The sequence below is a fragment of the Propithecus coquereli genome, unplaced genomic scaffold (genome assembly GCF_000956105.1).
Source record: "Propithecus coquereli isolate 6110/MARCELLA unplaced genomic scaffold, Pcoq_1.0 Scaffold294, whole genome shotgun sequence".
NCBI classification, from domain to species: Eukaryota; Metazoa; Chordata; class Mammalia; order Primates; family Indriidae; genus Propithecus; species Propithecus coquereli.
The window spans coordinates 3,746,113-3,773,255 of NW_012148552.1; the positions used below are offsets into that span (position 1 = coordinate 3,746,113).

The window sequence follows — 27,143 nt, forward strand, 5'->3', positions numbered from 1 at the left end:
GTGGGGGGTCACCTGACTTGTTTCCTCTCTCAGGAATCACTGTCCTCCGATAGCTGACGTCCAATGTCTGAAACTGTTTTACATATTTTATCTGGTTTTTAGTTGTTTCAGGCAGGAAGGTAAATGTAGGCCCTGTAATTCCATCTTGGCTGATGGATAGAATGCTCTGGCTAACTCCTAAGAAGATAATGTTCTACATTTTAAAATACTAAGATTCGGCCAATAACAGTGTGCCCACCTAAACACCGACACCTCCCACACCTCGCACCGTCCCTGAGACGGAGGTGCGGAACGGACCAGTACTGAAGGGGTGAAGGGAGGAAGAGAGCACTGCAGACGGTATCACATCTGTGCTAGCGAAGACCCCTTTCTATTTGCAGAACAAAACAGATCAAATATGAAGTACACAGCAGATGATTTTCATGGATAATCTTTGCTGTTTCATTTATATAGTATTAATATTTTCCATTATTCTGTAGACATTCTAAAGCTATCACTTTTGCATTTTGGGGGAGGGGCTATAAAATGATAAAAGGGTTTCTAAATATCAGATATAATTTAAAATTTTCTATTATACATGCTCACAAAACCAAATTCCAACAGTATGGAATTATAAGTTGTAAGCTCCGCCATGTGATAAATCATTTTTCTTGTTGCTAGAAACACAATCATAAATCAAACCACTTCTATTTTATTCACAAAAGTATACTGAGAGCCCGGGACAACACCTGGCATGTAACAGGCACCCATTATTATTTATGGAGTAACTAGATTGTAGAAGTAAAAAATATCTTTGCCACATTCACAAAGATTGTAAATGTTAACAATTTTCTGGGTATTTCCTTCCAGACATTTTCTCTGCATCCACAATCACATAAATATGCCTGAGTGTATACAAAAACCGTATATTAATAATTTTTAAACAAAACTATAAGATCATACAAATACCTTGCTCTCCCCCACTTAATATATTGTAGCCATCTTAGCCCTTCATACAATGACATACGAACTTTACCACTAAATCTATTTTATGAATATTTAAGTCATATTTTATCTGTGATTTGGGGTTGTGAAGTACATTCCTCTAACACTCCAGTCAACTGAGAGCTAAAACAGCCGGGAGCAAGTTTATAATGTTACCCATGTCAATATATGGAAGTTATTGGAGCACTACCTTGGTGGTGGACTGTCCACCATTTCTGGTGTCTTGTGCATGGTTCCAATTCCCTGTCACTTGGGGAGACTGTAAAATGATTTCTTCTGGAAACAACACTTTTAAAACAAGAAGGTAAGAGCATAGACATTACTGAAAAGCTTAGAAATACATGTTTATGGCTGATCCTAAAGTAATTCATATTCCAATCCATTCCTTTCTTGACCCTCCTGTACATTCTCTCTAAACTACAGAATTATACCAGGACTGCATATTCTTTGTAACAAAGCCATTCACTTGTCTACCTGTAAGTATAAAAATGAATTCCATTGCAAGGGGAAAAGAAGAGCACAATGAGTTTGTTTTCAATTATTTAAGCATGCTATTTTCGGTTGCTTAGTAAGCTGAAATAGCAATACTGAAATTCCTCAATAGACAATTAAAAATACGTGGTTATCACATAGTTTTACTTCTAATATTATGATTGAAGAGACTGTTTTGTATAAAGTTTTACTCAAAGCCTATAAAAATACCTCGGGAAGATATAACACTATCATTCTATATAAATAATACCTTTTACACCTAAGTGGATGACTTGTTCAAGTGCAAAGTGGCACCGTCTGCTTGTGGTCCTGCCAGAAATAAAACAACAGAAAATAACCCCAAGTTTAGAACTATTAAGGCTAGCACAGGTCACGGAAATTGAATATGTAATCTTTCAGTCAATCTACTAACGTAACCTCTACAAAATGCTTATAGATAGGGACCACATTAGAGGTCAGGTCCTACAAGGTCTCAAAGGCACCGCTGGGAAATCTGAAGGACTGGGGTGGTCACTATATCACGTGCCTAAACAAAACACCGAAATTAGAAGTTTTATTAAAAAATTTAAATAGAAATGTCCTACCTATTAGGACAGCAGGAACTCTTTCCTTTCTGGGAATATTTGTTCTAATAAAGTGAACAATTAAAGAAAAAAGAAGTGTAGCTTGTGAAGTGTGAGGGAGTACTACGAATACTGTGTCAACATAAAAGTAACCTTGGGCTGGGTGATGGCTGCTGTAGTCCCAGTTGTGAGGGGGGAGGGTCGCCTGAGCCCAGGAGTTGGAGGCTGCTGTGAGCTACAATCGCACCACTGCACGCCAGCTGGGGTGACACAAGGAGACCTCGTCTCAAACAAACAAAAAAACAAGACAAAGACACAAAGAGATAGAAAGCATGGAAAAAAAAAAAAAACCGACTAGGGGACTAAGAGGGCAGTGAACAAGAATTCTGGAGGAGGACCAGGAACAGAAAGAAACTCTCCTAAGTACCAACTGTGTTCCAGAGGAAGATTCAGTCTTGCAAAGATGCCAATTCTCCTTATAGTTTAGCATCACTGTACGAAGACATAAGAACATTTATTGCTCCACTGTTTGTAACAGCAAAACACAGGGAACCCCAACGTCTAGCAACAGGAGACCGGCTGTGGAGCCTATGATGCTCTGTCAATAGGACCTGGTCCAGCGCTGCACACCTGCGCTGGCAGAGAAGGCCTCCCATCAGTGACCGCAACTTCGACCATCAGAAACCAGAAAAAGGAAAGCAAGTGAAACCTACTATAAGCAGGAGATCTAAAATAATAAAGATCATAGCAACGATCAACGAAACAGAGGACAGAAAAACATCAGAGAATACCAATAAAGCCAGAGGTGGATTCTTTGATAAGGTCAATAAAACTGACAAACCTGGAGCCAGGCTGATGAGGGCACAAAAAGAGAAGACGCAAATCACCGATATTAGGAATAAGAAATGTGACATCACTACAGATATTAAAAGGATAATAAAGCAATATCGTGAATAACTTTACGCAAGTCAATTAGACAACCTGGATGAAATGCACAAATTCAGGAAATTTCTTGCTGACCTCCCATAAGCAGGGACATGCGAACTGTACCTATGTCGGCACCTGGAACTAAAGCCTGTCCGATTCCACACTAATAATGAATCACAACTTTATCTTACAGGTAAGAGAACTGCAGACAGGACAGACTCAGACATTCTCCCACCTACCCAGAGGCATCTCCGTAATTAATCTTCACTCCCTTATTTTATGTAAAACGTACATTTCTTGGGCCTCACAAGAATGTAGCCACTTTGTCTCATAAGCCTCCCCCTGCCACCCACCGCTTCCCTTCTCTCTGTTGCCTTTAAAATGCTGCAGGTTCCAACCTCTCCTTTGGAAAAATAGCTACAGCTTGTCTGTGGTTCATGCTTTCCCCCCAAATCTTGGCTTAATAAACTTCCACTGATTGATATTTTTGCCTCAGTCATTTATCTGAGTCAACAACGTCAACAAAAATTATGTACCACTGGCAAAAAAAAGCACATACAAAGATGATCGACATCATTGGTCACTGGAGAAATACAAATTAAAAGCACAAGGAACTATCACTTCTCACCTACTAGAATGGCTTCACGTTCCAGAGTAGAAACAGGCATTAGAAATTTAGGCCCATAAATCGGCTCCAAATCTCTCTGCATCACAGCGAGGATGCTTCAGCCTGTGGTCCAGAGCCCACCTCCTCACACGCCCACCCGCCCGCAGCCTCTCCTTCCCAGTCACGGAACCTCCGTCGCTGGCTGTCGGCAGGCTGCGTCTCACCTGAGCAGCACTCCCTGGGCCTCACGTGCGTCTTCAGTAATCAAAGAACATCTCTCCCTCTGCATCCCGCCCTGCTTTCACAGACAAACACCGTAAAAAAGAACCAACCAATTTCTTCACTTCTCCAGTCCATTCACCCACAACACATTCCAGTCTGGCAACAGCCCACACCCTAAATGATTTCTCTAAAGGGCAGGAAAAGCACTATTATAACCAAAAAATTCAATAAATTTGACCACATTAAAATTAGTGCCTTCTGTTAGTCAAAAGGTATTTCACAGAAAGCTAAAAGTACTAAACCTGAAGAAGATACATACATCTGAGAATAGTTTTTAGCATAAAGAACACAGCAGGGGCCAGGTACAGTGCCTCACACCTGTAATCCGAGCACTCTGGGAGGCCGAGGCGGGAGGATCGCTTGAGCTCAGGAGTTCGAGACCAGCCTGAGCAAGACCCCGTCTTTCCAAAAAATAGAAAAATTAGCCGCGGGTGGTGGTGTGTGCCTGTAGTCCCAGCTGAGGCAGGAGGATGGCTTGAGCCCAGGAGTTGGAGGTTGCAGTTAGCTGTAATGACGCCACTACACTCTAGCCTAAGCGACAGACCAAACCTGTCTCCAAAAAAAAAAAACAAAAAACCTGAAAGAATACAGAAAGGACTCCTACAAATAATAAAAATTAGATAAGTTAATCAATAAAAGAGAGGGCCAAACACATGAGCAAGTTCCCAGAAGATGAATGCTTGATAGCCAACCAAAGGAGATTCTCAACCTTCTAAGTAATCACAGAAATGTAAATCAAGACCGTAACGAGACAGATTTCACCTCAAATCCAGCAATCCCACCCCTAAATACACACAGCAGCTCGTTAATAAGAGCAACAAACAAACAAAACAGGAAACAATGAAAATGTTCATCACAGAGAAACACAGGGGTGGATATTCACACAACTGCATACAATGCAGTGGTAAAAACAGATGAACGCTAGTTACAGACTACAACGGGGAAATCTCAGTAAACGGGGAAATCTCAGTTACAATGTTTAGTGAAAAAGGCAACTCCTAGGAACTATATGTAACAAGTTATTCCTTTTATAAACTTAAAAATAATTAGAACTAAAGAATACGTTTCTCACGTGAATGTGTATGTGTGTATACATAGACACAAACCATTTCTTAAAAAAGGGAAAAAACCCAAAATTCTAGTCAACAGGTTGGGGTTCGGTGGAGGACGGGAAGTGGGGTGAGGGGAGCAGCGATCCTCCCACAACCACTGACTGAACGAGGTCGGGTAGCCGCAGCTGCCGGTGACTGGCATGAACCAAAGGTCTGGTGCAGAGAAGAATGAACATGCAGATGGAAGCACCTCATGTCTCAAAAAATATCTGGCAACACAGATACACATGGGACGTGCAACACTGGTGGACGGAGCCACCCTCCATCCACGTTGCAGGCCCTGTGGGCACCTGCCACGTCACTGCGGGATGTCCAACCGAGGACTTGAGAACCATCAGCTCAAGGGTGGAGAGACTTTGAACAAATACTTGCTGAAAGCATTACCTGTTATACGTAAATTCCACATCCATGGGTTCAAAGTTATAAGCTTGCTCGAATTCTGGATTAAGTTTAAGAGTTACATCTTCTTCATGAATCTAAAAAAGGAACAAATGATTTTAACTTCCGTAACGTTACATTTGATTTCTTGGAACAATCTTGTATCTATATCCAGCAACACATCATGAAAAATTCATACTACAGCTTTGAGCTAAAATTTGATATCTGCAAAATTAGTTGAAAAGGATCGACTCATTATGGTATCAAATTATACACAGGAGGAGCTGCTATGATAAAGCCTTGGTGAAGAGACTTCCCCTCCCAGTGTTACAGCACACGGAGCGGGAGCTCCAGGGAAGCCCTCCAGCTGAGACTAGATGCTGCAGGAAACACTTCTGCACATTCCTTCCCGGACAAGCAGGAAAGAAAGGAAATTTCTCAGGACATATAGGAAGAAAAATAGGAAGGAAAACTTCGAGCTGAAAAAAGAGTTCAGACTCTTTTTCAGGTGACTAAGGCAGGTGGTCTCCTGAGGCCAGGGCTGATGCCAGCACAGTCAGGAAGCTGGGACCTGAGCCTCAAGATCCAAGTGCAGAGCTGATGGGTGGTTCTGCCCTGGGGGGCAGCACCCCTGCCTCCTCAGCAGGAGCCCTACTGTCTCCTGAGGAGGAAACAAGCTCAGCACAGGTCCCTGGGTCCTCCAGACATCAAGAGAAATGAAGACGAATCCCTGGTCAGAGGTCACCAAGCACACACAGAAACCAGGGTGGGGTCAGTGCAGATAGCCACCAAGGACCCCACACACCATCGCGGCCATTTGCGGCACTTATGCTACATGTGAAATGGAAAACCGCAAGACAAAGATAAGCATAAGACAACATGAAACACGTGAGGGCAGCTGCAAGAACCAAGCACGCAGGGCAGACGCATGGCGGTGTCTGCTCTCAGGCAGACGTCGAGGCCCTCATGGACGTGGCCTGGGGGCAGGGTCAGTGCCAAGCATGGGCCTGGCCAAAGGAGCCTCCTTGCCCTTGTGGGTGCAGGCCCCGCTAGGAACTGTCCCTGCCAGCTGGTGTCCTGGTGAACGGTTACGGGAGAGAGCAACGTGGCTTCGGTGGACAGCAACTCATTCCACATGTGTCTTCTCTGCCCGCCACACCATGGGGCCCTCCTGAGGGCCTTCTGTCCAGTGCGGTTCCTCACACCACCGCTCTAGCCAGGAAACTAGATCACAGGGAACCAAGTACAGCGACGGGCTGAGACCTGAGGAATTCACCACCTTTTCCATGAAATCCATCACTCTGGAGCAGCTGGCTTCGTAACAGTGGGGTGTCCTACTGAAGGATCTCCAGGGGCCTGACCCCTCCCGAGGCTGGGGTGACTGCAGCATCAGCTCTGAATTCGCCCTGGGTGGTTCTGTCTACCCACAGCCAGACCGTGAGGCCCAGGAACCAAGGGTGGAGCTGGGCGGGTGCTTCACCCCTGCAATCCTGACTCTGCTTCTTTTGAGGTTTTTGTACCCAGGGCTTCCTGGCTTGGCAGAACTGGTCCACTCTTTGGAAGCCATGAGGGTCATTTGGCCATTCTGGGCATCTCACGCCAACTTAGTTAGTAGCCAGAGTGGGCTACGCAGAGCTGGCAGGGTGGTGGGCCCCCGGCTTCGGGTTCCCGGGTTGTTTTTTTCCCCGGGGGAGGGGTTGCCCTTCCCCCGGTTGGTTCCTTGTGACAGCCTGTGGGAAACACGGGCACGGGACAAACGGGTGCAACCCTTAACGGGGGGCTGCTACTTCCTCAACTAACTGAAGTGCTGCTGAATTTGGAGAGCCTGCAACAGGCAGAAAGGAGGGAAACTGTAAATTTTAGCACTGGTCTCGCCATCAACTGGATCAATTTCTTTCCTATTTATATACTATTGATAATGCCCCTTCCCTCTTCTCAGATGCCGTGTGCACTGGCAGCAGTTAACGTTCGGATTGAGTCCACGGCTGCAGGCTGTCCAGATAGCCCTGTGCACGGCCCAGGAAGAGATGTCCCCTGAGACTTGGGACCTGGAGGTGGTGCATGACAGGGCTGTGGACGTACCTTTGGGAGAAATGAGGACATTTGCTGCACGTGGATAAGTGCAGAGTCTTAGTGAGGAGCTTATAAAAGTTCTTTACAAGTTTAAGTATAAAAAGGAAGGGGTATGCTGATACTCTAATGCAAGAAAGATGCTTTTTTTCCTTGCTACTAGAGTCTGAACCCCCTTTTGATACTGGGGCTGTAAGCTCCTGTGAGCCTCTCACTAAGAACGCAGGAAGTGTCCAGCGTCCCTTGTGCTGTGGCTGGAGCTCACGACATGGCCAACCAGGTACTCTGGACTTTTGGCCAGAATCCAGTTGCCTTAAGGCACAAGGACGGAGGACCTCTGAGGGCGGCCACAGCATCACCATCTGACACTGAGATGCAGCGCTGCTGGCTGCCTTATCTCCTGCCAGAGGCTGGTGGGAGCCACACCCTCCTGTGGCTTTGTACTTCTTTGCTGTGATTTGCCTTGCAAATTGCCCCAACCTCTGTTCTCCAAGCCTGGCTTGCCCACCCTGGGGCAATTCTGGGAGCTGCCCACTCTTCTCAAAATAATGCTGCTCTTGCTCCAATCTGACAACACAGGCTTCCCACACACAGTCAAATCCTAAGTGACGTCACTGACTGTGCTGGCCCACAGGAGGACGTCAAACTCTCAACTATGAAGGCGTCAGCCTCTATGTCATTGCTGGGTCCTTCGCACTGTCTGAAACGACCTTCCGTGCCCGTCTCAGCCACCAAAATTCTTTTTGTCGCTTAAGGCCATCTCAGATGCTACCTCCAGCTCTCCTCAAGCAGACTCAATCTCCCCTGCCTGCAGCAACGTCCTGCACTGGTCTTCCCCTAACCCGCAGGGGAACCCACCTGCTGTCCCACTGCTGTCATCTTCCACCTTCCACACCACGCTGGAAGCAAATGGTGGGCAAAGCACGTGTCTTACGAGTCCTTAGGAGATCTCTGAACCCTACAAGGACTTTGTCTTCTGGGAAAATGCCACATTCCATGAATCAAGGAGTGGACCCTGAATCAAGGTGCAGAATGGAACAAACGCAGTGGCAAAGGTCAGATGTTGCCTCTTCTTCGAAGGCTTGTCAGACTCTGCTATTCTCTCAACCCTTTTCCCCTTCCAGAGTGAAGGGTTTGGCATTTTCCCTTCTAATTTTCTACATTAAGTGACGTGTGTGCTTCCTCTCCTCTGATGCACAGAGAAAGCGTCCTCCTTGTTGTGCAGATCCCAGCATCGTTCCCAGAGCCAGGACCAGGACGTGAGCAGGAAAAAACAGCCCCAGAGTCACAGACGACACCCGCAGAGTGACCTGGAGCCCAGGCGCTGGTTAAGCCGACAGAGCTTCCTGTGCACACACATTAGAGCCGTAAACGCTCACGTGTATCTTTCCTTCTGAGGTTTCACTGCGCTAACTCTTCTGAATACATTCAGATGCCCAAATTTACTAAATGCAAACACCATGACTTAAACAGAACTTTAAATATGTTTTACATGGTTGAAAATGATAGCATTTCTTTAGATATTAAGTTCCCTTTATGCATCAAAAATTATTTAAAGATTTACCCTATCTTTAAATTTTCCAAAATACACCCAATGCTCAAGAGAGTGCTGTGGGCAGACGTTTACCTTTGCGACGGGTTGGAGGGTTAGTCCAACGTTAACTCTTACTAAGAGAGTCCTCTCACCTCAGTCACATAGCCGATGTATTCGATGACATGTCCATTGTACTCCTGAGTTTTTAGAATCAGTTTATCACCTAGTTAAAAAATATATTACCATGTGTAAAACTAACACAAAATCGTAAATTCCTGTGCTGTGCTCTACCATAAAATCCAACACTGAGGACTTGGAATAAAACAAATGTTACTGGGATCAAGTGCGTAACAATAATTAAGTGTGACAAAGAAACAGGCTTGATGTACTAAGGTTGCTGATCAAGTTTTTTTTTTTTTTTAGAGACAGGTCTCACTATGCTGCTTAGGCTGGTTTTCAACTCCCAGGCTCAAGTGATCCTCTACCTTGGCCTCACGAAGTGCTGGGATTTTAGGCTGAACCACTGTGCCCGGCCTGCTCATTTTAAGTGAAATTCTAACCCAAAGAAAAAGGAAAAAAAAGGAGATAACGTGATTGTAGTGTTCCCAGTTAGAAAATAAAATATTCTTTTCCTTAAGTGTGGTCTGTCAGTCTGTCCAGGAAAACATGCCCAATGGCGCACATACCTGCGTACAGAGAAGGTCTGCTTTCAGCCAACCCTGGGACCTCCAAAACCAGTAAGTCCCCATTTCTCTTCAGGGTGACACCGCTCATGTTGTACTCTTTCAGTTCTATTTCTGCATGAATCTCCTCAAGCCACAGCAAAGTCGAAAACTTCTCCTTGTAATTTGACATGTTCAAAAGCTGGGAAAAACCCCAAACATTAGCAAGTTAGTGAGAGCGAAGCCACACATCAAATGGATCCACACCTAGGAAATCAGCAGCTCTGGAGTCAGAAAGTCCAAACTGCTCGCATTGCACAGACAGACCCCCAGGCACGGTGGTTAAAGGTCAGGGTTTCTGAGTGAAATCGCATGTTTCCTGGGCCTTCAACTGGGGCCTGTGGGGCTCCAGCCGGCAGCTCCCCTCTGCGCTGCCCACACCCCTGTCCACCACCCCTGTTTTTGTTCTTGCTCAGGTCTTTCGAGTTCATTCTGGAAAGGGCAGGGTTTGGCCTCTACAGACATGTGAAAAAGTACAGAACTTCCAGGTCCGGCCAAGATGGAGCAAGAAGGACCAGATTTACCTTCCTACAGGGAATAATTTTAAAAACAATAGAGAAGTAGGAAACAACCGTTTAGGACAGTGATCCTGAGATTGGGGAAACAAGCCCACGACCACCCCGGCTGAGATCTAGACAGAGTCTCCAGGCCACAGCACAGAGAACCCAGGGAGCCACGTGGTCCCTGAGTTGAGGAGAAGGAACTGGAGGTCTGAGGCAGCCGAGGGAGCTAAGTGCTGGGAAGAGAGGACAGCACAGACAGAGTGGCTTGGAGAGCATCAGAGGATCTTCTCTGAACCATCAGCTCAGCCCTGAGCACGTGCATGAGATGACACTGTACCAGGAGACCCACTGGAGGGTGCCACCAGGGCCTCTCCCCTCGGGACCCTCAGGGCTGGGTGGCTCTGCGGCAGGGGCATCCTGTGCGCTGCAGTCTGCGCAGCATCCCTGGTCTCTGTCCACTAGATGCTAGTAACACCCCCTCACCCAGTCGTGCCAGCCAGAAGTGTCTGCTGCAGGGAAAATGGTCACTCAGTGAGAACCACCGGATTAGAGGGACTGTTCCCGGAGCTCACACCAGGCCAAGGAAGGCGTGGTCCCCACCTGCCCAAGGAGGAAGGCTATAATAAAAGGGCACAATCCCCAAATGAAGTTACTCTGGTTCTGCCTAGCGAAGCTTAAATACCAGGCTTACACCTATGTACTTGTTTTTGTTTGTGGCCACACCACCCCGACACAGCCCATCTCATCTGTTTCTAAGTAGCTTAACTGTGTCCCAGAACAAAGCTCAAAAATATTTTTAGGAAAAAAAAGGCCAGCACCCAACACAGTAAAATTCAGAATGTTTGCATCCAAAGAAAATTACCAGGCATTGGATGAAGGAGAAAACTACAACCCATAATGAGGAGGAAAAGCTACCAACAGAACCAGAACCCAGAACCAGAATCAGAGAAGACACAGAAGCAGAGCTGGCAGACAAGGAAGGACACAAGCCAGGTGGAGGGATGAGGGGGCAGAGTAGAGACCAGGAAGGTATAAAAAGGCCAGGAAGGTATAAAAAGACCCAGTGGAACATGGACAGATGACAACTACAACATCTGACAGAAATACACTGGAGATCACACACTGCAAAGAAAAAATTAGCGGACTTGAAGACACAGCAATGCAAACTACCCAAAACTCAACACGGAAGAAAGAAGACTGGAAAAAAAGAGCAGCACGCTGCGAGCTGTGGGACAGCCTGCAGTGGCCTGACAGGACCCGGAAAGGCAGGGGCAGAGAGTGCGCCTTAAGACGTGATGGATGGAAATTCCAGATTTGAGGAAAACTATAAGCCCACACATCCAAGAATCCCAATGACCCCCAAGCACAATATGAAGAGAAAAACTAAACCACAGCATACTATAAATTAAATTTCTTAAAACTAGTGATAAAAAGAAAAACCTTAAAAGCAGCTAGAAACAAACATACATTATGTGCAAAAGAAGGAAGAATTAAAGCAAAGGAAGAAATCACAAGGGAAATTAGAAAGTACTAGGATGTGAATGAAAACAAAAGCACAACACACCAAGACTTACGGGTGCAGTGGCAGCAGCACTCTGAGGGGGACCCGCGGCCACGAGCACTGCATAGAACTAGTGCAGGAAGAACAACCCGAACCCAAAGCTACCAGAGGGAGGGAAAGAAAGATTAGAGCAGAGATAAACAAAAGAGAGAACTACAGAGAAAATCAGAGAGATTTATAGAGAAAATCAGTAAAACCAAAAGTTGGTTCTCTGAAAATGAAAAGATCAACAAAATCAATAAACTTCTAGCTAGATTGACTAGAAGAAAAAAAGAAAAGACTCAAATTACTAAAATCAGAAATGGAAGTGAGGACATTACTACAGATTCTACTGAAATAAAAAGGATTATAACAGAGTATGAACAGTTGTACACCAACACCTAGATAAAATAGACAAATTCCTAGAAACACAAAACCTACCAAGACTAAACCATGAAAAAATAGAAAATCTGAATAGATACGTAACTGCTAAGGAGATTAAATTAGTAATCAAAAGTCTCCTGAAAAATAAAAGCCCTAGATCAAATGGCTTCATGAATAAATTCTACCAGACACTTAAAGAATAACATACCAATCTTTACCAAACATTTCCAAAAAATTAAAGAGTAGGGAACACTCCCTGACTTATTGTATGAAGCCAGCATTACCCTGATACCAAAGCCAGACAAAGACACTACAGGCAAAGAAAACTACAGACCAGTATCTCTGATGAACACAGGTGTAAAAATCCTCAACAAAATACTAGCAAACCAAATCCAACAGCGCATCAAAAAGATAATTCACTGTGATCAAATGGGTTTCATTCCAGGGATGTAAGGATGGTTCTACATGTGCAAATCAGTAAATGTGATATACATTAACAGAATTAAAAACAGAAACTATACGATCATCTCAATAGATGCGGGAAAAGCATTCAATAAAATTTATTCAAAGGATTACACACCATGAACAAATGGGATTTATGTCTAGAATGCAAGGATGGTTCAACATACAAAAATTGATCAATGTAATACATTAACAGAATAAAGAAAAACAACCGCATGATCATCTCCACTGATGCAGAAAAAGCATTTGACAAAATTCAACATCCTTTCATGATAAACACTGAACTAGGAATACAAGAAAACTACCTCAATATGATAAAAGCCATATATGAAAAACTCACAGTGAAAAACATACTCAATGGTGAAAGACTGAAAGCTTTTCCTCTAAGATTAAGAACAGGGCAAAGATGCCTGCTCTCACCACTTGTATTCAACATAGTTCTGGAAGTCCTGGCCAGAGCAATTAGGCAAGAAAAAGAAAGGAAAGGTGTCCAAATTGGAAAGCAAGAAGTAAAATTATCTCGGTTTACAGATGGAATGATTTCAGATGTAGAAAACCCTAGAGTCCACAAAAAACTGTTGGAATAAATTCAGCAAAGTAGCAGGATACAAAGTCAAAACACAAAATTTGCAAACACTAACAGCGAATTATCTCAAAGTATGAAAGCAATTCTGTTTACAATAGCATCAACAAGAACAAAATACTTAGGAATTAATTTAAACAAAGAAGTGAAAGACTTGTACGGTGAAAACTATAAAACACTGCTTAAAGAAATTAAAGAAAACATAAATATATGAAAATAATCTCATGTTTACAGACAGGAAGACTCATATTGTTAAAATGTCCATACTACCCAAAGTGATCTACAGATTCAGTGCAATTCCCATCAAAATTCTAATGACTTTTGGAAAGTCACTGAAAAAGAAATTTGAAATTGAAAAGTTATTTGAAGAAGAAATACAAAAGCCCATTATAAAATTCATACAGAAGAGCACAAATAGCTAAAAAAATCTTGCAAAACAACAAAGCTGGAGTGACTCACATTTTCTAATTTTAAAATTTCCTACAAAGCTACAGTAATCAAAACAGTGTGGTACTGGCATAAACATATAGATCAACAGAATAGAGATGCCAGAAATAAACACTCCAATATATGGTCACATGATTTCTGCCTTTCTTTCTTTCTTTTTTTTTTTTGAGCAATGAGCTCTTGCTATGTTACCCAGGCTGGTCTCAAACTCCTCTGCTCAAGGGATCCTCCCATCTCAGCCTCCTGAGTAGCTGGGACTACAGGTATACCCAGCAGTGAAATGATATATACACACACATATATATATTTTTTAAATATATATATATTTTTTTATTCCTTTATTGGTTTGTACCTGTAGATCACCCATCAATGTGTGGTCTACACATGCAGCGGCAACATTATATTTGCCTTACAAAGGAGGGAAATGGGGCAATATGCTACAACATGGATGAACTTTGAGGACGTTATTTGAAGTGAGGTAAGCCAGTCACAGAAGGACAAATGCTGTATGATTCCACTTCTATGAGCTTCCTAGAGTAGTAAAAATAATAAAGACAAAGCAGAATTGTGGTTTCCATGGCTTGGGGGAGGAGAAGTGGGGAGTCAGTGTTCAATGGGGGCAGGGTTTCTGGGTTCCGAGACGGACAGTGGTGATGGCTGCACAACATTAGCAATGTATGTAATACTACTGTGTACTTAAATAGGAATAAGACGGTAAATTTTATGTTTAAGCATGTTTTACTACAATAAGACTATAATTAAACAAACAACATGCACACACGTTCATAGCAGTTTTTATTCACAACTGCTGAAACTTGAAAGCAAGCAAGACGTCCTTCAGGAAGTGAAGTGACACACTGTGGCACATCCAGACCATGCAGTGTTACTCAGCACTAAGAATCAGTGAGCTGTCAAGCCGTGGAGAGACAGGGGAACCTTAAGTGCACGTCACCGAGTGAGAGCAGCCATCTGAAAGGCTACTCACTGTGTGGCTCTGACTCTGCCACTCTGGAAAAGGAAGACCATGGAGACAGCAGAGAGATCAGGGGGAGCCAGGGGACTGGGGGAGGGCGGGACGAACGGTTAGAGCACAGAGGATGTTCGGGGTAGTGAATGTGTTCTGCGCAACACCACCATGGTGCGTGCGTGTCACTGCATGCCACCGAGTGAGCCTGAAGTGAACTACAGACCCTGGGGGACAATGCACGTCAGTGAAGGTCCATCCAGAGTGTGTGAGTGTGAGGATGAGAGAGAGAGACAGTGTGTGTGTGTGTGTGTGTGTGTGTTTGTGTGTGTGTGTGACGCGAGTGACACAGCAGCGGCGTGTTCCATGAGAAGTGGGACGTGATCCTCAAACGGCTTAAGCCAGTGTAAAGAGACGAGAATGGAGGGCTCTCTCCAGCCCAGCAGACTGGGCTCCCCGCTTTCCTGCCATTTCCTAAACGGACAATTCAGGCATTTGCCTGAGAACGCACAGTGACCTGGGGACAGAGGACTGCCCGCCCGCCCAGGATCCGTCAGCGATAAACCCCCGAACACACCTCCTACTGTGCACTGAACTTGTGCTTCTGTCTGAAGAACCAGGGGCTGCCCCAGCCAGGCTCCCCACGCCAGAGTGATGGTCAGACAAGCAACAACTGGACAGGGTCAGATAGCAGCCACAGGGCATGAGAAAAGAAAATAACTTTTACCTGAGAAAGGTGAGTCCTTTAAAATTATCAGGCCCAGAAAGACATTAAAACACTACCCTCCTTGAGCTAGGCATTCATCTCTCAAAACGGCTTGCAATTGCCACAGTAGCTGCCAATTAACCTAATAATGCTACACCAGACACTACAACCCAAGCCCTATAGCCTAACGATGCACAGCCAATTGCTAATCAATGTTATTTCTGTAAACCAACGAGAATTCTAGACAAACAACTTCGTATCGGCCCACTCCCTGTGTCTCTTTTTTGACTTACAAACCTGTTTGTAACCAAGGCCAAAGGGAGCTCACATTTAAGGTGACTTGGGTCTGAGTCTCCACGCGGCTGTCCTCACTCTGGCTCAAGTAAACTCGTTACATTATATTTTGTGCCTCAGCCTCTTCCTTTTAGGTCAACAGGCATCTGCCAGCGTAAACAAGTTTCCCATCAGAGAGACCCCCGGGTCATAGGCTGGACAACCACGTACCAGGCCACCCGCCAGGTGAAGGGAGGACGTCCCGGCAGGCACACCGTGGACACCACGTGCTGCCCCCTGCACTCCCCGGGAGGGCAGGGCTGCCAGCGCTCTGGTGCTGGAACCCCAATTTAGCGGGAGGCTCTCAGAATACCTCCAGACCCTATAGAAAATTGCCTGGAGATGGGGTAATGTTTTTCCTCTGCCAAACTTAACAGACTTTTTCCTTCCTGGACCTTCCTTCTCCAGCCACTGCACTCAGATGTGCCGTCCTCCACACAGGTGGGTGTGCAGGGCTCCTCTCGTCCCGTCCCCTGCCTGCAGCTGCAGCACGGCCCCTCCTTGCCCTCAGCCCACACCCCACACTCTTCGGGTGGTCCCACCCCTTCCCCTGGCCTCGGCCTCCACGAGGACAGCGGACAGGCTTGGGCAAGGCCTCTGTGAATGAACACGTCATCCGCACGCGTCACAACACAGCAGCAGCACAGGGCAGGGGAGGTGAGGAGAGAATGTTCTGGCAAAGGCCGTCACCTGCATGACGCTGACCTCTCGGCCTTGCTCTCGACCTTCAGGAGGGGCCCGCGTTTCACCGCTAGCCGGTGCTGTGCCAGGTCTCATTGAGAGAGCCCTTCTTTTCTCAGCTCCTCTTCTCAGAGCAGATTCCCGCCTGCTCTGAGCTGGAGTTCTGTCATGAGGGGAAGCGGTCAAGAGAGTGGACACCTCTCGCCCTAACAAAGGCCGCCTGGTCTGGGGGAGAGAGGTTGGGCTGGTGGCAGAGGTGTCCCCCTTCTGTCCTGGCCCCCTGCAGCCCTGGTGCACGACTCGGTACGGCCTCCTGGCACTGCCGTGGGCACGGCAGAGGTGCCTCTCGCCTGAAACCCCAGCCACCTGTGTGGAAATCGAGCCAAGGTGAAGTCTGAGCCCGAGAAGGGCTCCTCCCGCTTTTGCCAGAAACAACTCCAGAGTGGTGAGGAGGTAAACATTCCACACAGCATCAGTTCTCCTACCTCGGCAAGTAATGGCTGAAAAGTCAGGATGTCAATTTTTTGTTCCACACATTTTTTAAGTCTATCTGGTATCGGATACTGTGGAAGAAAACTGGGAAGTTGTCGTCTTGAATTCCTTAAAAAATAAATTCTGAAGTTAAAAACAATTCTTAATTGCCAGTCATTTTATACTACACATCACATTTTTACTTAGCCTTTTCTGTTTTAGAAAGACCAACGTTCATTCACTCACTGAAAATAACTGACATACGAATAACTGGCCTGCGTAGTTCGCACTCGTTTTTCAGCTTTGGGACCCTTTCTCCCGCCAGCTCCCGCAGAGAAGCACCTGCCAACAGAGGCAGGCACAGCTGCTCTGGCTGCAGGACAACAGGGCTGGAGCCCCGGGAACCTCCTGGAACCAGTGAATTCGTGAGCGGTTGGCTTTAACCTTCTAATTCGCTAAACTTTTCCTACTGTACTTTGAAAAAAGGACGTGAGTGTTAGACACTATGCCCATGCTATCACTGTGAAGAACACATCTGGAGGTTGCTCTGTTTGGCTCCTGCCTTCGATTTGCTTTTCTTTTGTTTCTCAGCCTGTAATTTCTCTGGGGAAATTCAGTTTCACCCTCAAGCTTCCGCCTTTCTCTAGAAATGGCTGTTGGGGTCACCAAAATCCTGCCGTCAGGAGGATGAAGGACACCACTGCTGCTGGACAAGTCCAACAGCACAACAGGAGTGACAAAAAGGAGGAAAATGGGAGAAGAGGCACCGGGAGAGCACAGGGAAGCTCAAAGTCAGAGGGAGGTCGGGTGAACCTGAACCCCGTGAAGAAAGGCATCAGGCCCTTTCTCCGGGTCCCTCCCGACTCTCGTTTCCATGTGTCCGAGTGGAGAGAGGGGACAGGGCAACCGACCTCCTATTCCTTCAGCTGTCACCGCACATTTGGGTGCCTTTAGCTCAGCCCTACAGGAAGACACGGAGGTGTCTTCTCCCCAAAGTCTGTGGCGAGAGTCACAGTAGCACGTGGAAGTCAGTGGGCCCTCAGCAGTGGGGGTGAAGTCTGGGTTGCTGATATGAGCGAGACACCGCACATTCAGGCAGGTGGCCAGCCTAACCACGTGGCCAGGAGAGCTGGAGCGACAAGACTGGACGCGGAGGGCCCCCAGCGCAGCTCTGCTAGGTGCACACACCCTACTGCGTAAGAAGAGAGCAGGACTGAGACTGGAGCTGCCTGGCGAGGTCTCAGCAGGACGTGCAGGGCCTGTGAGGCCAGGGCCACGTCGCAGGGCACCTGCGTGGGCAGCGCCAAACAGCTGGCCTTCCAGCCAACCTGACTGGCAGGAAGCGGCGTCCTAGAGACGCTCCTGGGCAGTGACGATGCATTAATGTTCAAAGGGAAATAACTGACCGGAGTTAAAATAAAATGTGGCTGTTGGTCTATATTTTTTCCTCTTCTAGTTAAGCCTAGTTAAGCTGTTTGGTGCACCACTACATGAGAACCACGGGCTCTCAAAGTCTCCTGACCCTGCTGCTTTAGCAGCAGCCTCGGTGCTTCCTGCCCTCCTTCTGGGCTCCATTCCTACTGGGCGCCCCTCCTCCATGTCACCAGGGATCAGTGCTACTTGCGGAGTGACTGCTCTGTCAGGAAACTGCATTTGACATGCCTTTCCTCATTTAATTCTCAAACCTCGAGCCGTAGCAATTATCATTTTACAAATGCAAATAAGGGCTCAGAGAGGTTAAGACACTTGCCCAAGGTCACACAGCTTCCTGGTGGTCGTGCCATGATTCGTACAGTCTAACTCCAAAGGTAAACAACCACACAATATTCTCCTTTGCTAAAAGATTTTTCCTTCAGCCTGAAATTTAGCAGACATCCATAATTCCTCATCTTAAACTGTTACTTGGCCAACACGTGGTTTGAAATTCAAAGTTCTCCAACATTAGAGAAATAAAACATCTCACCCTCAGTGGGCTCTGGGCAGCACCAGAGCTCACACCCATCAGTACTACTGCTAATGGGTGACTGCTCACGTCACGTGGGACAAAGTTTCTGACCACCCTCACAGGCTGACAGGCTGGATTTTCTGGCACCAAACTTAAAAAAAGTCTGCTTTTCAGAGCTTTTTGGTTTTATTACTGCAGAAGAGAAAATGTGGACCTGAGTACTTCCCAGAGTCTACACCCCAGTTAAAACCTGGGCAGCCCCAGGTTCCCAGCCACGGGGCACTAGGAGACCACACGCTGCCTTCTTCAGAGTCATTCGTAAATGGGACCACATCTTCAACAGGCTTTAAGGGACCAAGCGCTCCTGCTGCCGCCACACGAGCAACACTGGAGGTGGCTGAGCACAAACCCCATCCTGCTCAGAGAGCGGCCCTGAGACTTGCCAGGGCACAGTGGGGCCTGGGGGGGTGCAGACCACCTCCCTCGGACTTCACACTGTCACTGGGCAGCAGCAGAGGCCGTGAGACTTCCCTGGAGATGCGTCCCCGGCCCCAAACGCTGCGTGGACGGAGGCTCAAACCCCAGCTTTCCCTCCTGTGTCACCTCCCCCAGCTGGGAGGTGACTCTCGCCCGCCAGCACCATCTGCTTCCCCTTAACAGATGACGCCGCCAGACCAAGAGCCACACACACAGCTGCTGTACCTTTGCTGTGTGGTCACGACCACTGTAGTTTTTGTGGATGCTGACACCTGGGAAATTTTAGGCTTTTTCCAAGAAAACGGCTCACGGACAGCTATTAGTGACTCCTCACCACTTACAACATTTACTTCAAGGTATCGTCCAATTAGGAACTTGGAAAAACAGAGCAAAAGGAGCTCCTTGCAGCGGCCAGAATTTCTTTGGGAAAAAACAAAACAAAAGGTAATTTAGTTTCAGTCATAAGTAAGATAGGCAAATTCAACATCATTTCCCTTTCGGCATACAAGGAAAGTCGCAGGGCTTTCAGACAATGGTCCTCCTTAGGTTTTTTTTCGGTGGTTGTTGTTTTTTGAGACAGGGTCTTGCTCTGTCACTCAGGCTGGAGTGCAGTGGTGTCATCTCAGCTCACTGCAGCCTCACACTCCTGGGCTCAAGCAATCCTCCTGCCTCCGCCTCCCGAGTAGCTGGGAATCCAGGCACATGTCACCATGTCTTGATAATTTTTCTGTTTTTTGCAGAGACAGAGTCTTGCTATGTTGCTCAGGCCTGTTGAATTTCTGGCCTCAAGTGATCCTCTCACCTCAGCCTCCCGAAGTGCTGGGATTACAGATGTGAGCCACCAAGCCTGGCCCATCCTTAGTTTGTAACAATTCTTTTTACACAGAAAAGAGACTTTCTAAAATAAGCAATGTAATATTTTCTCAAGATAAAATTAAGCACCTAAAATAGTCTTTTCTGTAATTGTCAAACTTAAGAAAAGGAAAAACATTTTCAATATTCTCAAGTTTAAATCAGAATTGTATAACATGGCCAAAAATATGCACTATTTTTACCTTGCTTTCTGCCAATTCCTTGCTGTGCTGTAGCTGGGGCTACTCTGTACACACTACGCTTGGCTCCCACTCACGGCTTCTTTGCCTATTTCTAGGTTGTCATAACGTTAAAAAAAAATCATTTAAGCTGGCTGCATCTCACACAGCCAATTGAAGACTACATACTTCTTTTTCCTTTTTTTTTTTGAGACAGAGCCTTGCTCTGTAGCCTGCACTAGAGTGCCGTGGTGTCAGCCTAGCTCACAGCAATCTCCAACTCCTGGGCTCAAGCGATCCTCCTGCCTCAGCCTCCTGAGTAGCTGGGACTACAGGCGTGCACCACCATGCTTGGCTAATTTTTCTATTTTTAGTAGAGATGGGGTCTCAAACTCCTGACCTCAAGCAATTCACCCTCCTTGGCCTCCCAGAGTGCTAGGATTACAGGCGTGAGCCACCGTGCCGGGCCTAGACTACATACTTAATTGTCACCCACAGTTTGATATCTGATGGCCTTAAAACAAGGCAGTGATTTAATCTAAGTATTTAAAAAAATTTACAATTAGCAAATGTGGAGGAGAAATAAGAAGACCTGCAGCCCAAATGCCCATCTGGAAGTTGACCACACACTTTCAAGCAGCTCAAATGGTGCGGGGACGTGGGGAGAGCCAGTAGAGGGACCAGCGACCAGCGGGTCTCAGCTGGGTGGGACCAACCTGCCAGGGAGAGAAGAGGTGCCCTGGGGCAGGGATGGCAGTGGACGGAGGCCTCAGGGCTCGTGAGGAAGGCAGTGAGGAGGAGCGGCCAAGATGGCCAAGGACAGCAGGGCTCAGAGCAGAGGGGCCTCACGCCTGAACACGCCTCACGGACGCCCTATTTTCTCCATGAAGTTGAGGGTCGGGTGCTGAGGCCCACGGGGGATGTCTCTGGGCCACAGCATCCACCGCTCAACTGGGCAGAGCTCATGTACCCATTTTCTGATCAATGTTTTTTCTTATGATTTTGTCACATCAAGACACTCATGAGTACTTTTTATGACACCCAACCTAGAAGTGTCACAGTTGAAACTTAAAAAGAAAAAGGTGCAAATGCACCCGCAGCGGCTCTCTCCAGACCTCCAGTCACGTACTTTGCGTCACATACAACCACCACGGAGGTTCTTCCCCCAGGAGGGACAAGCACCCCAGGCCCGGGCTCTGCCACCTGCTGCTGTGGTGGCGTGCCTCCTTTTCCTCCACTCTCTCCTTCACAGGGACGGTCACCTGGGAAATGAAATTTAAATCCCAACTCAGACAAGAAAGCTAATTATCTCGCACAGTGCCAGCACACCCAGTGGAAATGCGCATGTGCGCGCGCGCACACACACACACACACACACACACACACACACACACTCTCTCTCACGCTCGACTGCACACTGAACGCTGGGCAAAGCCTCAGGTGGTGGCGGACAGAAAATACAGACAGAAAGCAGCCAGCAGTGGGAGGGGCGGAGCAGCAGCCGCACCAGGCAGTCCCTGCGACGCCCCACAGCATCCTCCCCTGGTGTGGAAATACGCGGGAAATGGCACCACCTGAACGAAGCACTTCTAGGTATAGCTATTTCCGTCCCTCTCCCAGCCCCGAAACATCAAGAGGAGAAGGGCCCAAAACCACAGAGCTCAGAGCAGGAAGCACTGCAGCGGCCGGGGTGTTCTGGCCACGGCACCCACCTCTGCCCGCAACTCGCCTGGGCGTCTGGTTCACAGCCCTGAGGCTCCCTCCACCCACCCGACCTCGCGTGCTAAGAGTGAAGCGTCTGTCTACCTGGGGAGTCGTTTCTGTTGTCCACCAAACTACTCTCTGGTGTCTGACAGGTTTTGTTTTTTCGGTAGCTATTTATCGAATTAATATTTTCATCTGATAAATTCTTCTTCTCAGGCACAGAAACAAAAGATACCACTGGGCATGCTTGGGCTTCATCCAGCACCTGGAATCGGAACTGTCTAGCTTTGTCCCAGCCAGCTAGTTTACAGCTGACTAAGTTTTGAGGAATGTCTCCTTTATTCCTGGAGAAAGAAAATTAGCCATAACTACAGATAGGATTCTAAAGGTAAGATATTCAGTTAGCATAAAACACAAAGTTCAGTCTAGGAAATGGCAACTGCAAATGCCTTTATGAATATAATAAATAAAATAGATACTGTGGGGTGAAAATATTTGAAAAGATCTTCATAAAGGAAAAAAATGGGCAAGGCTGGTTCTACGGAAATTCTTAAATCATAGTTTAAAGGATATTACTATAACATTATTTAGAACTTTTAAGTGGCAAACTCACTCAATCCAGATCACCATAGTTTTACTTCCTCCTTCCTTTAATGTTCCAAAATGTGTCATCTGTGTAACTTCAACATCCCCTTTGTTCTTCAACAAAAGGGCTCCGTAGGACTCCTTGGCTGCCTCAGCAACAGCAGCTACGTCTCTGCAAAAAGCCCAGAGAGAGGCGTCCCTCTGCAGGCCACAGCCCCGCCCAGCCCAGAGGACAGACTGCAGGAGGAGGGGCAGAGACTCCCACCCCCACGGAGAGGCCACCCAACTACAGGCGGCGATCAGCAGGCCCCGGTTTCCAGCAGGATGGAAAATCATCTTAAACGAAGAATATTGCAAACCCATGAAGTCTAGAGAAAACGGGGCAACACGGGCATCTTGCAGGCTGTGCTCCCCACCCCATCGGCTCCCCACTTCCTATACCGTCACCCCTTTTCTCTCCCAGGCTACAGGGGAGGGAGGCACAAAACTTACTAAACTTGCCTTTAGAAAGAGTTTTGCTGCTTTGACATATTTGAGATCAGATGAGAAGTTTCTCTTTGGAAAATAAGAAGCTTTTACTGCCCCCTCAGAACGGACCCGTTTACCTCTCTTTCTCCTACTGACACTACTGTGAAGCAGGCTCAGGTGTCCACGCTCTTGTCCCCAGCTCTCCCAGAAGGTTAGCCTGTTCCTACGGCTCCACTGGGAACACGGGGCCTCTAGGATGAGCCCCGCAAACCTGGCCCTGCCCACAACCCCGTGAGGTTCCCAGCACACAGGGGTGACGGCACCCCTTGGGCTGGCACTTGCCCAGCCCTCTGTTCTCCTCCAAAGGGGCCCACACAACCAGGTGCACACATAACCCCCTCCCTGGAGCTCCTGGGCAGGGGCAGGAGCACAAGGAGCAGTCAGACCCTTGCCGTCAGCTGACAACTTCTGCTAGCAGATGCGGGGGGAGAGGACTTTGAAGGAGGAAGGAAGTTACTGCCAGGTTTGTGACTCACCCACCCACAGAACAGGCTGCTTAGTTCCTGGGAAGACCCCAGGAGGCGCAGGGTCTGGGAGGGCTGCAGAAGCTCACTCTGCGCCATCTGCTTTGTGCCATGGGTCAGACACCGGGTCAGGGGTGCAGGGGAGCAGGCTGGTCCGCATGGGGGCTGCAAGCCTAGGAGCAGACAGTGCTTCCCTGGCTTCCGCCCCACAGCTTCTCCCCATGGTGGGGAGGCCTGACCAGGATGAAGAGCACAGAAAGGCTGCTGGGCACAAACAGGTCTTTTTCAATCATTTCTGGGCTAAAGAGAAGAGTCAGGAACGCGTGTGTTTAACGACATGGGTGCTTCCTTAAAGTGGCACGTGGTTCACGCTACCGCACCACCGAAGAATGCTGCAGTCTCGGCCCACGGCCACACCGCGGGGCCCTTGCTTCCAGCCCCATGCAAGACGGGGATTCACAGCCTCTTCCCGATGCTGACACAGGAGAAGGTTCCCAGCACGCCTGGGCCTCTCTTACCTCCTGGCAACACCAGGCTTGGCAGATGGGGCTGAAGGCAGAACTCCTGTGGCCCTTCAGTGCAGAGAGCAGGTGAGGGCCATGTGTCTGGCTTCCCTGCTCCAAGGCACTTTCCAAAAGCAAAGCAGGGTCTCGTGGGGAAGGGGACCCAGGCACTGAGTGGCCAAACGAGCATCTGCCAGCAGGATGAGGGCTGGCTGCAGGATCCTTGCAGGCCAAGCCGTCCTGTGTCCTGCCCAGCAGCACTGTTCTGGCACCCACTGTCTGCACACACCTGTCACCTGGGTCACACGCGGGCTGCCTGTCTTCACCCGGACACCGAGGTGGCTGAGGAAAGCAAACACCTTCCCTACACAGAACCCACATGCTACTGAGGGGGTGAGACAACAACAGCATAAAGAAGGAAACGGGCGAGTGGCTCACTGGTGGTGAATGAGGAGGAGAAAAGGCAGGTGGGGAAGGGGGTGGGGCCTGCGGCTGCTGTGTGCACAGGGGCTCGGGGATGCCCCATCACGCTCTACGGACTCATGCGTAGGAGGCGTGTCCCTGCAGCACAGATATGGCACATGAATAATTTTAATGTTCAATGTGTTTTTAAAAATGCCAAAATGTGAAGGAACAAAAGACATAAAAATCTACCAAAAATATCAATCACCAACATAAGGATGAAGAGAGACCCTCGAACACTACCTTCGGTCGACCTCCAGAAGGCTTCTTCTAACCACGACTCAGGACCTGCATGTCTCCTCTTCTAGCTTATTAAAGTAACTCTTCAGAATACACTTAAATCAAGCCTTTCCCTCCCAAAGAAGAAAAGCATTTTCTTATTACCGCCTTTTCACCGGGGTTATACAAAGTGCCCTCCAGATGTAGCACGACTGGCTGCTCTCCACTACCACCGTGTTGACGACGTCGCCTCTCCGGGGAATATACCCGTCTGGCAGTTTCAGAGAGTCCAAGGAGAAGAAGATGCTGTCCTCCATCACCCCGTTCCTGCCACAGAGGCTGGAGATGCAGACCTGTGGGCACAGCGACCGGACGTCAGGGAAAAGCACGTGCTGCAGGTGCCTGGTGAGCTCTGCAGGCACGCCCCTGTGTCAGCCTGCCCAGCGCCCCAAGGCCCAGACAAGGCTGGGTCTCTGGGGTGGAGCCCTGCTCTCCAGAGAACCCACACCCGCAGGGTGACACACACGGGAAGGTGCCCTGGCGCTAGGGCTGAGGGGCCGGAAGGGGCTGTGTCGAGGGCTACAGCACAGCCACGCTGGTGCCCCTCATGCAAACACCCCCCTCGCTCCCAGTCTCCTCTCCCCAAACCACATCAGCCGCTACCAGGAGGCTCACATCCCACCTCCCGCCCCACTTTCTCCAGTTCCGACACACGCCTTTCTCCTTAGAACACTTAAGTGTGGACTTAATCCTGCCAGCACTCTACGTTAGCCTCTACTTCCTTAAGGAAACAAAACATTTCAGTAAGAAAACGGGCTCCTCTTTGGCCAAGACTAAACTTTATCTCTGCTTCCCAACACATCCAGGAAAATCCTGGGCCATGAAAATTATCCCCGACAGCCGGTCTCGTAGAACCACGGGAAGAACCGCTCGTCGCCACGCTACCTTGTCCACGCGCTTGTACCTCAGCGGCTTCACGGACACGGCCTCGCTGCTCCACGTGCCGGGCCGGATCCAGTACTCAGCCTCCACCCAGTCTCCCTTGCAGGGCTGGAAACCTGAGTGGCCAGGAGCAAACCGAGCAGTGTTAGAGCACATAACTTACTCTCGAGTCGTGATACACTGAAGTCACTTCTGTCATAGCTCAGCTATGTCTGAACTTTTTAAAAAGCACTTTCTACCAGGGTGAGAAACCAGTTTATCAACCTTATTCTCTTCTAGATTTAGCCAGTTAAATGTAACGGAGAACAATGCAGACAACCGTTCCACAGCCTTGCCGTCCCCAGCCTGCCGTGGAAGGCAGGGGAACCCAGAAAGACAACTCTCATATCAGGTCTCATTTGTTTAGCATATTCCCCATACTTTGCAATTAAAAAAGCCTCAAAGTACTATTATTAACCACTGCAGTAAAATGAGCTGGAGACTCCAGATTCTAGAAGGTCCAGGTGCACACGTGGTGCACACGTGGTGCGCAGGTCGACTAACACACATGCAAGAGGCAGGTGGCACTGCCATTCCCCCTTTCCCTGACACAGTGCTGGCATCCCGCCCTGCCGGGGACACATGCAGGGAGCCTGGTGACAGAGGGACGTGCACACAGGCGTCCTGGCTCAGGTGTGGAGAAGCACTGATGCCCCAGCCAGCCCCTTGGCGAGCCATGGCCTGCGGGATACGAGATGCCACCGGCCCCCCAGCGGGCAGGGCTGGTGGGAAACTGCAGGTTCAGCAACGTGAAGTGGCTGAGCTGTCCGGACAGAGCAGAGAGCACATCTGCACAGCTCTGGTATGGGGCAAGGTATAAAGTGACAGCTAGCTACAGCCTTCTTGTTACTTTGAAATAGCAAGTAATAAGCTCGACAAATAAACGTATGTAACTGAATACTGAGTTTGTTTCTCAAGAAAGGTAGTTATGAACAGGTAACCGAGCCCACGCATTTGCTGACATCGACGTTAAACCCAGGACTGTCTGAAAACAGGAGACAGATCCGGCAGAGCACTGACCTCAGGGTCAGCTGGTACTTTATGAAGACAGGTACAACTGTAGAGATACAGTGTGTGTAAACCACACCTTCATTTATCACATAATTATTTACCATAATTTTGATAATTTTTTATTCCATATTTTCCTGGGCATACATGAAAAGTGAAGTGGAATGGTTAATGTGCTAGTTCTATAAACTGTTACTTTAAAGAAAAAGCCAAGTAAACAAACTGAAATAACTGATTTTTTTCCATCAGAATCACGGAATTAAAATAAAGAGTTCAGAGCACTGTTTTAAAGGAGAAATATCTGATCTTATTGTGACTACTACTGTAAATTCAGTTTAAAAATCCACTCCAGGAGATAAAAGTAGTTGTTTTCACAGCGGTAACATGATTTTGACAGAATAAAGCACCACAATTCAAATAAGACACCCACATATTAAGAAACCCGTGAAGCAGGAACGAACTTGGAACTGACTGACACATACATGGTCCCT

At 47.8% G+C, this 27,143-nt stretch overlaps 1 protein-coding gene across 1 annotated transcript in view; it reads right to left on the reverse strand.

Annotated features, from left to right (window-relative positions):
- MOV10L1 (Mov10 RISC complex RNA helicase like 1) overlaps window positions 1–27,143 on the reverse strand; it is a 72,998-nt gene that overhangs the window by 22,007 nt on the left and 23,848 nt on the right. The window contains exons 3-14 of the mRNA XM_012648740.1: window positions 25,609–25,721; window positions 24,829–25,016; window positions 22,516–22,659; window positions 22,005–22,246; window positions 21,328–21,460; window positions 19,393–19,587; window positions 16,760–16,874; window positions 9,636–9,813; window positions 9,102–9,172; window positions 5,352–5,443; window positions 1,727–1,785; window positions 1,172–1,272 (exon numbers count right to left, since the gene is read on the reverse strand). Coding sequence (XP_012504194.1) covers window positions 1,172–1,272; window positions 1,727–1,785; window positions 5,352–5,443; window positions 9,102–9,172; window positions 9,636–9,813; window positions 16,760–16,874; window positions 19,393–19,587; window positions 21,328–21,460; window positions 22,005–22,246; window positions 22,516–22,659; window positions 24,829–25,016; window positions 25,609–25,721 — 1,631 coding nt within the window. The remainder of the gene's footprint in view (window positions 1–1,171; window positions 1,273–1,726; window positions 1,786–5,351; window positions 5,444–9,101; window positions 9,173–9,635; window positions 9,814–16,759; window positions 16,875–19,392; window positions 19,588–21,327; window positions 21,461–22,004; window positions 22,247–22,515; window positions 22,660–24,828; window positions 25,017–25,608; window positions 25,722–27,143) is intronic.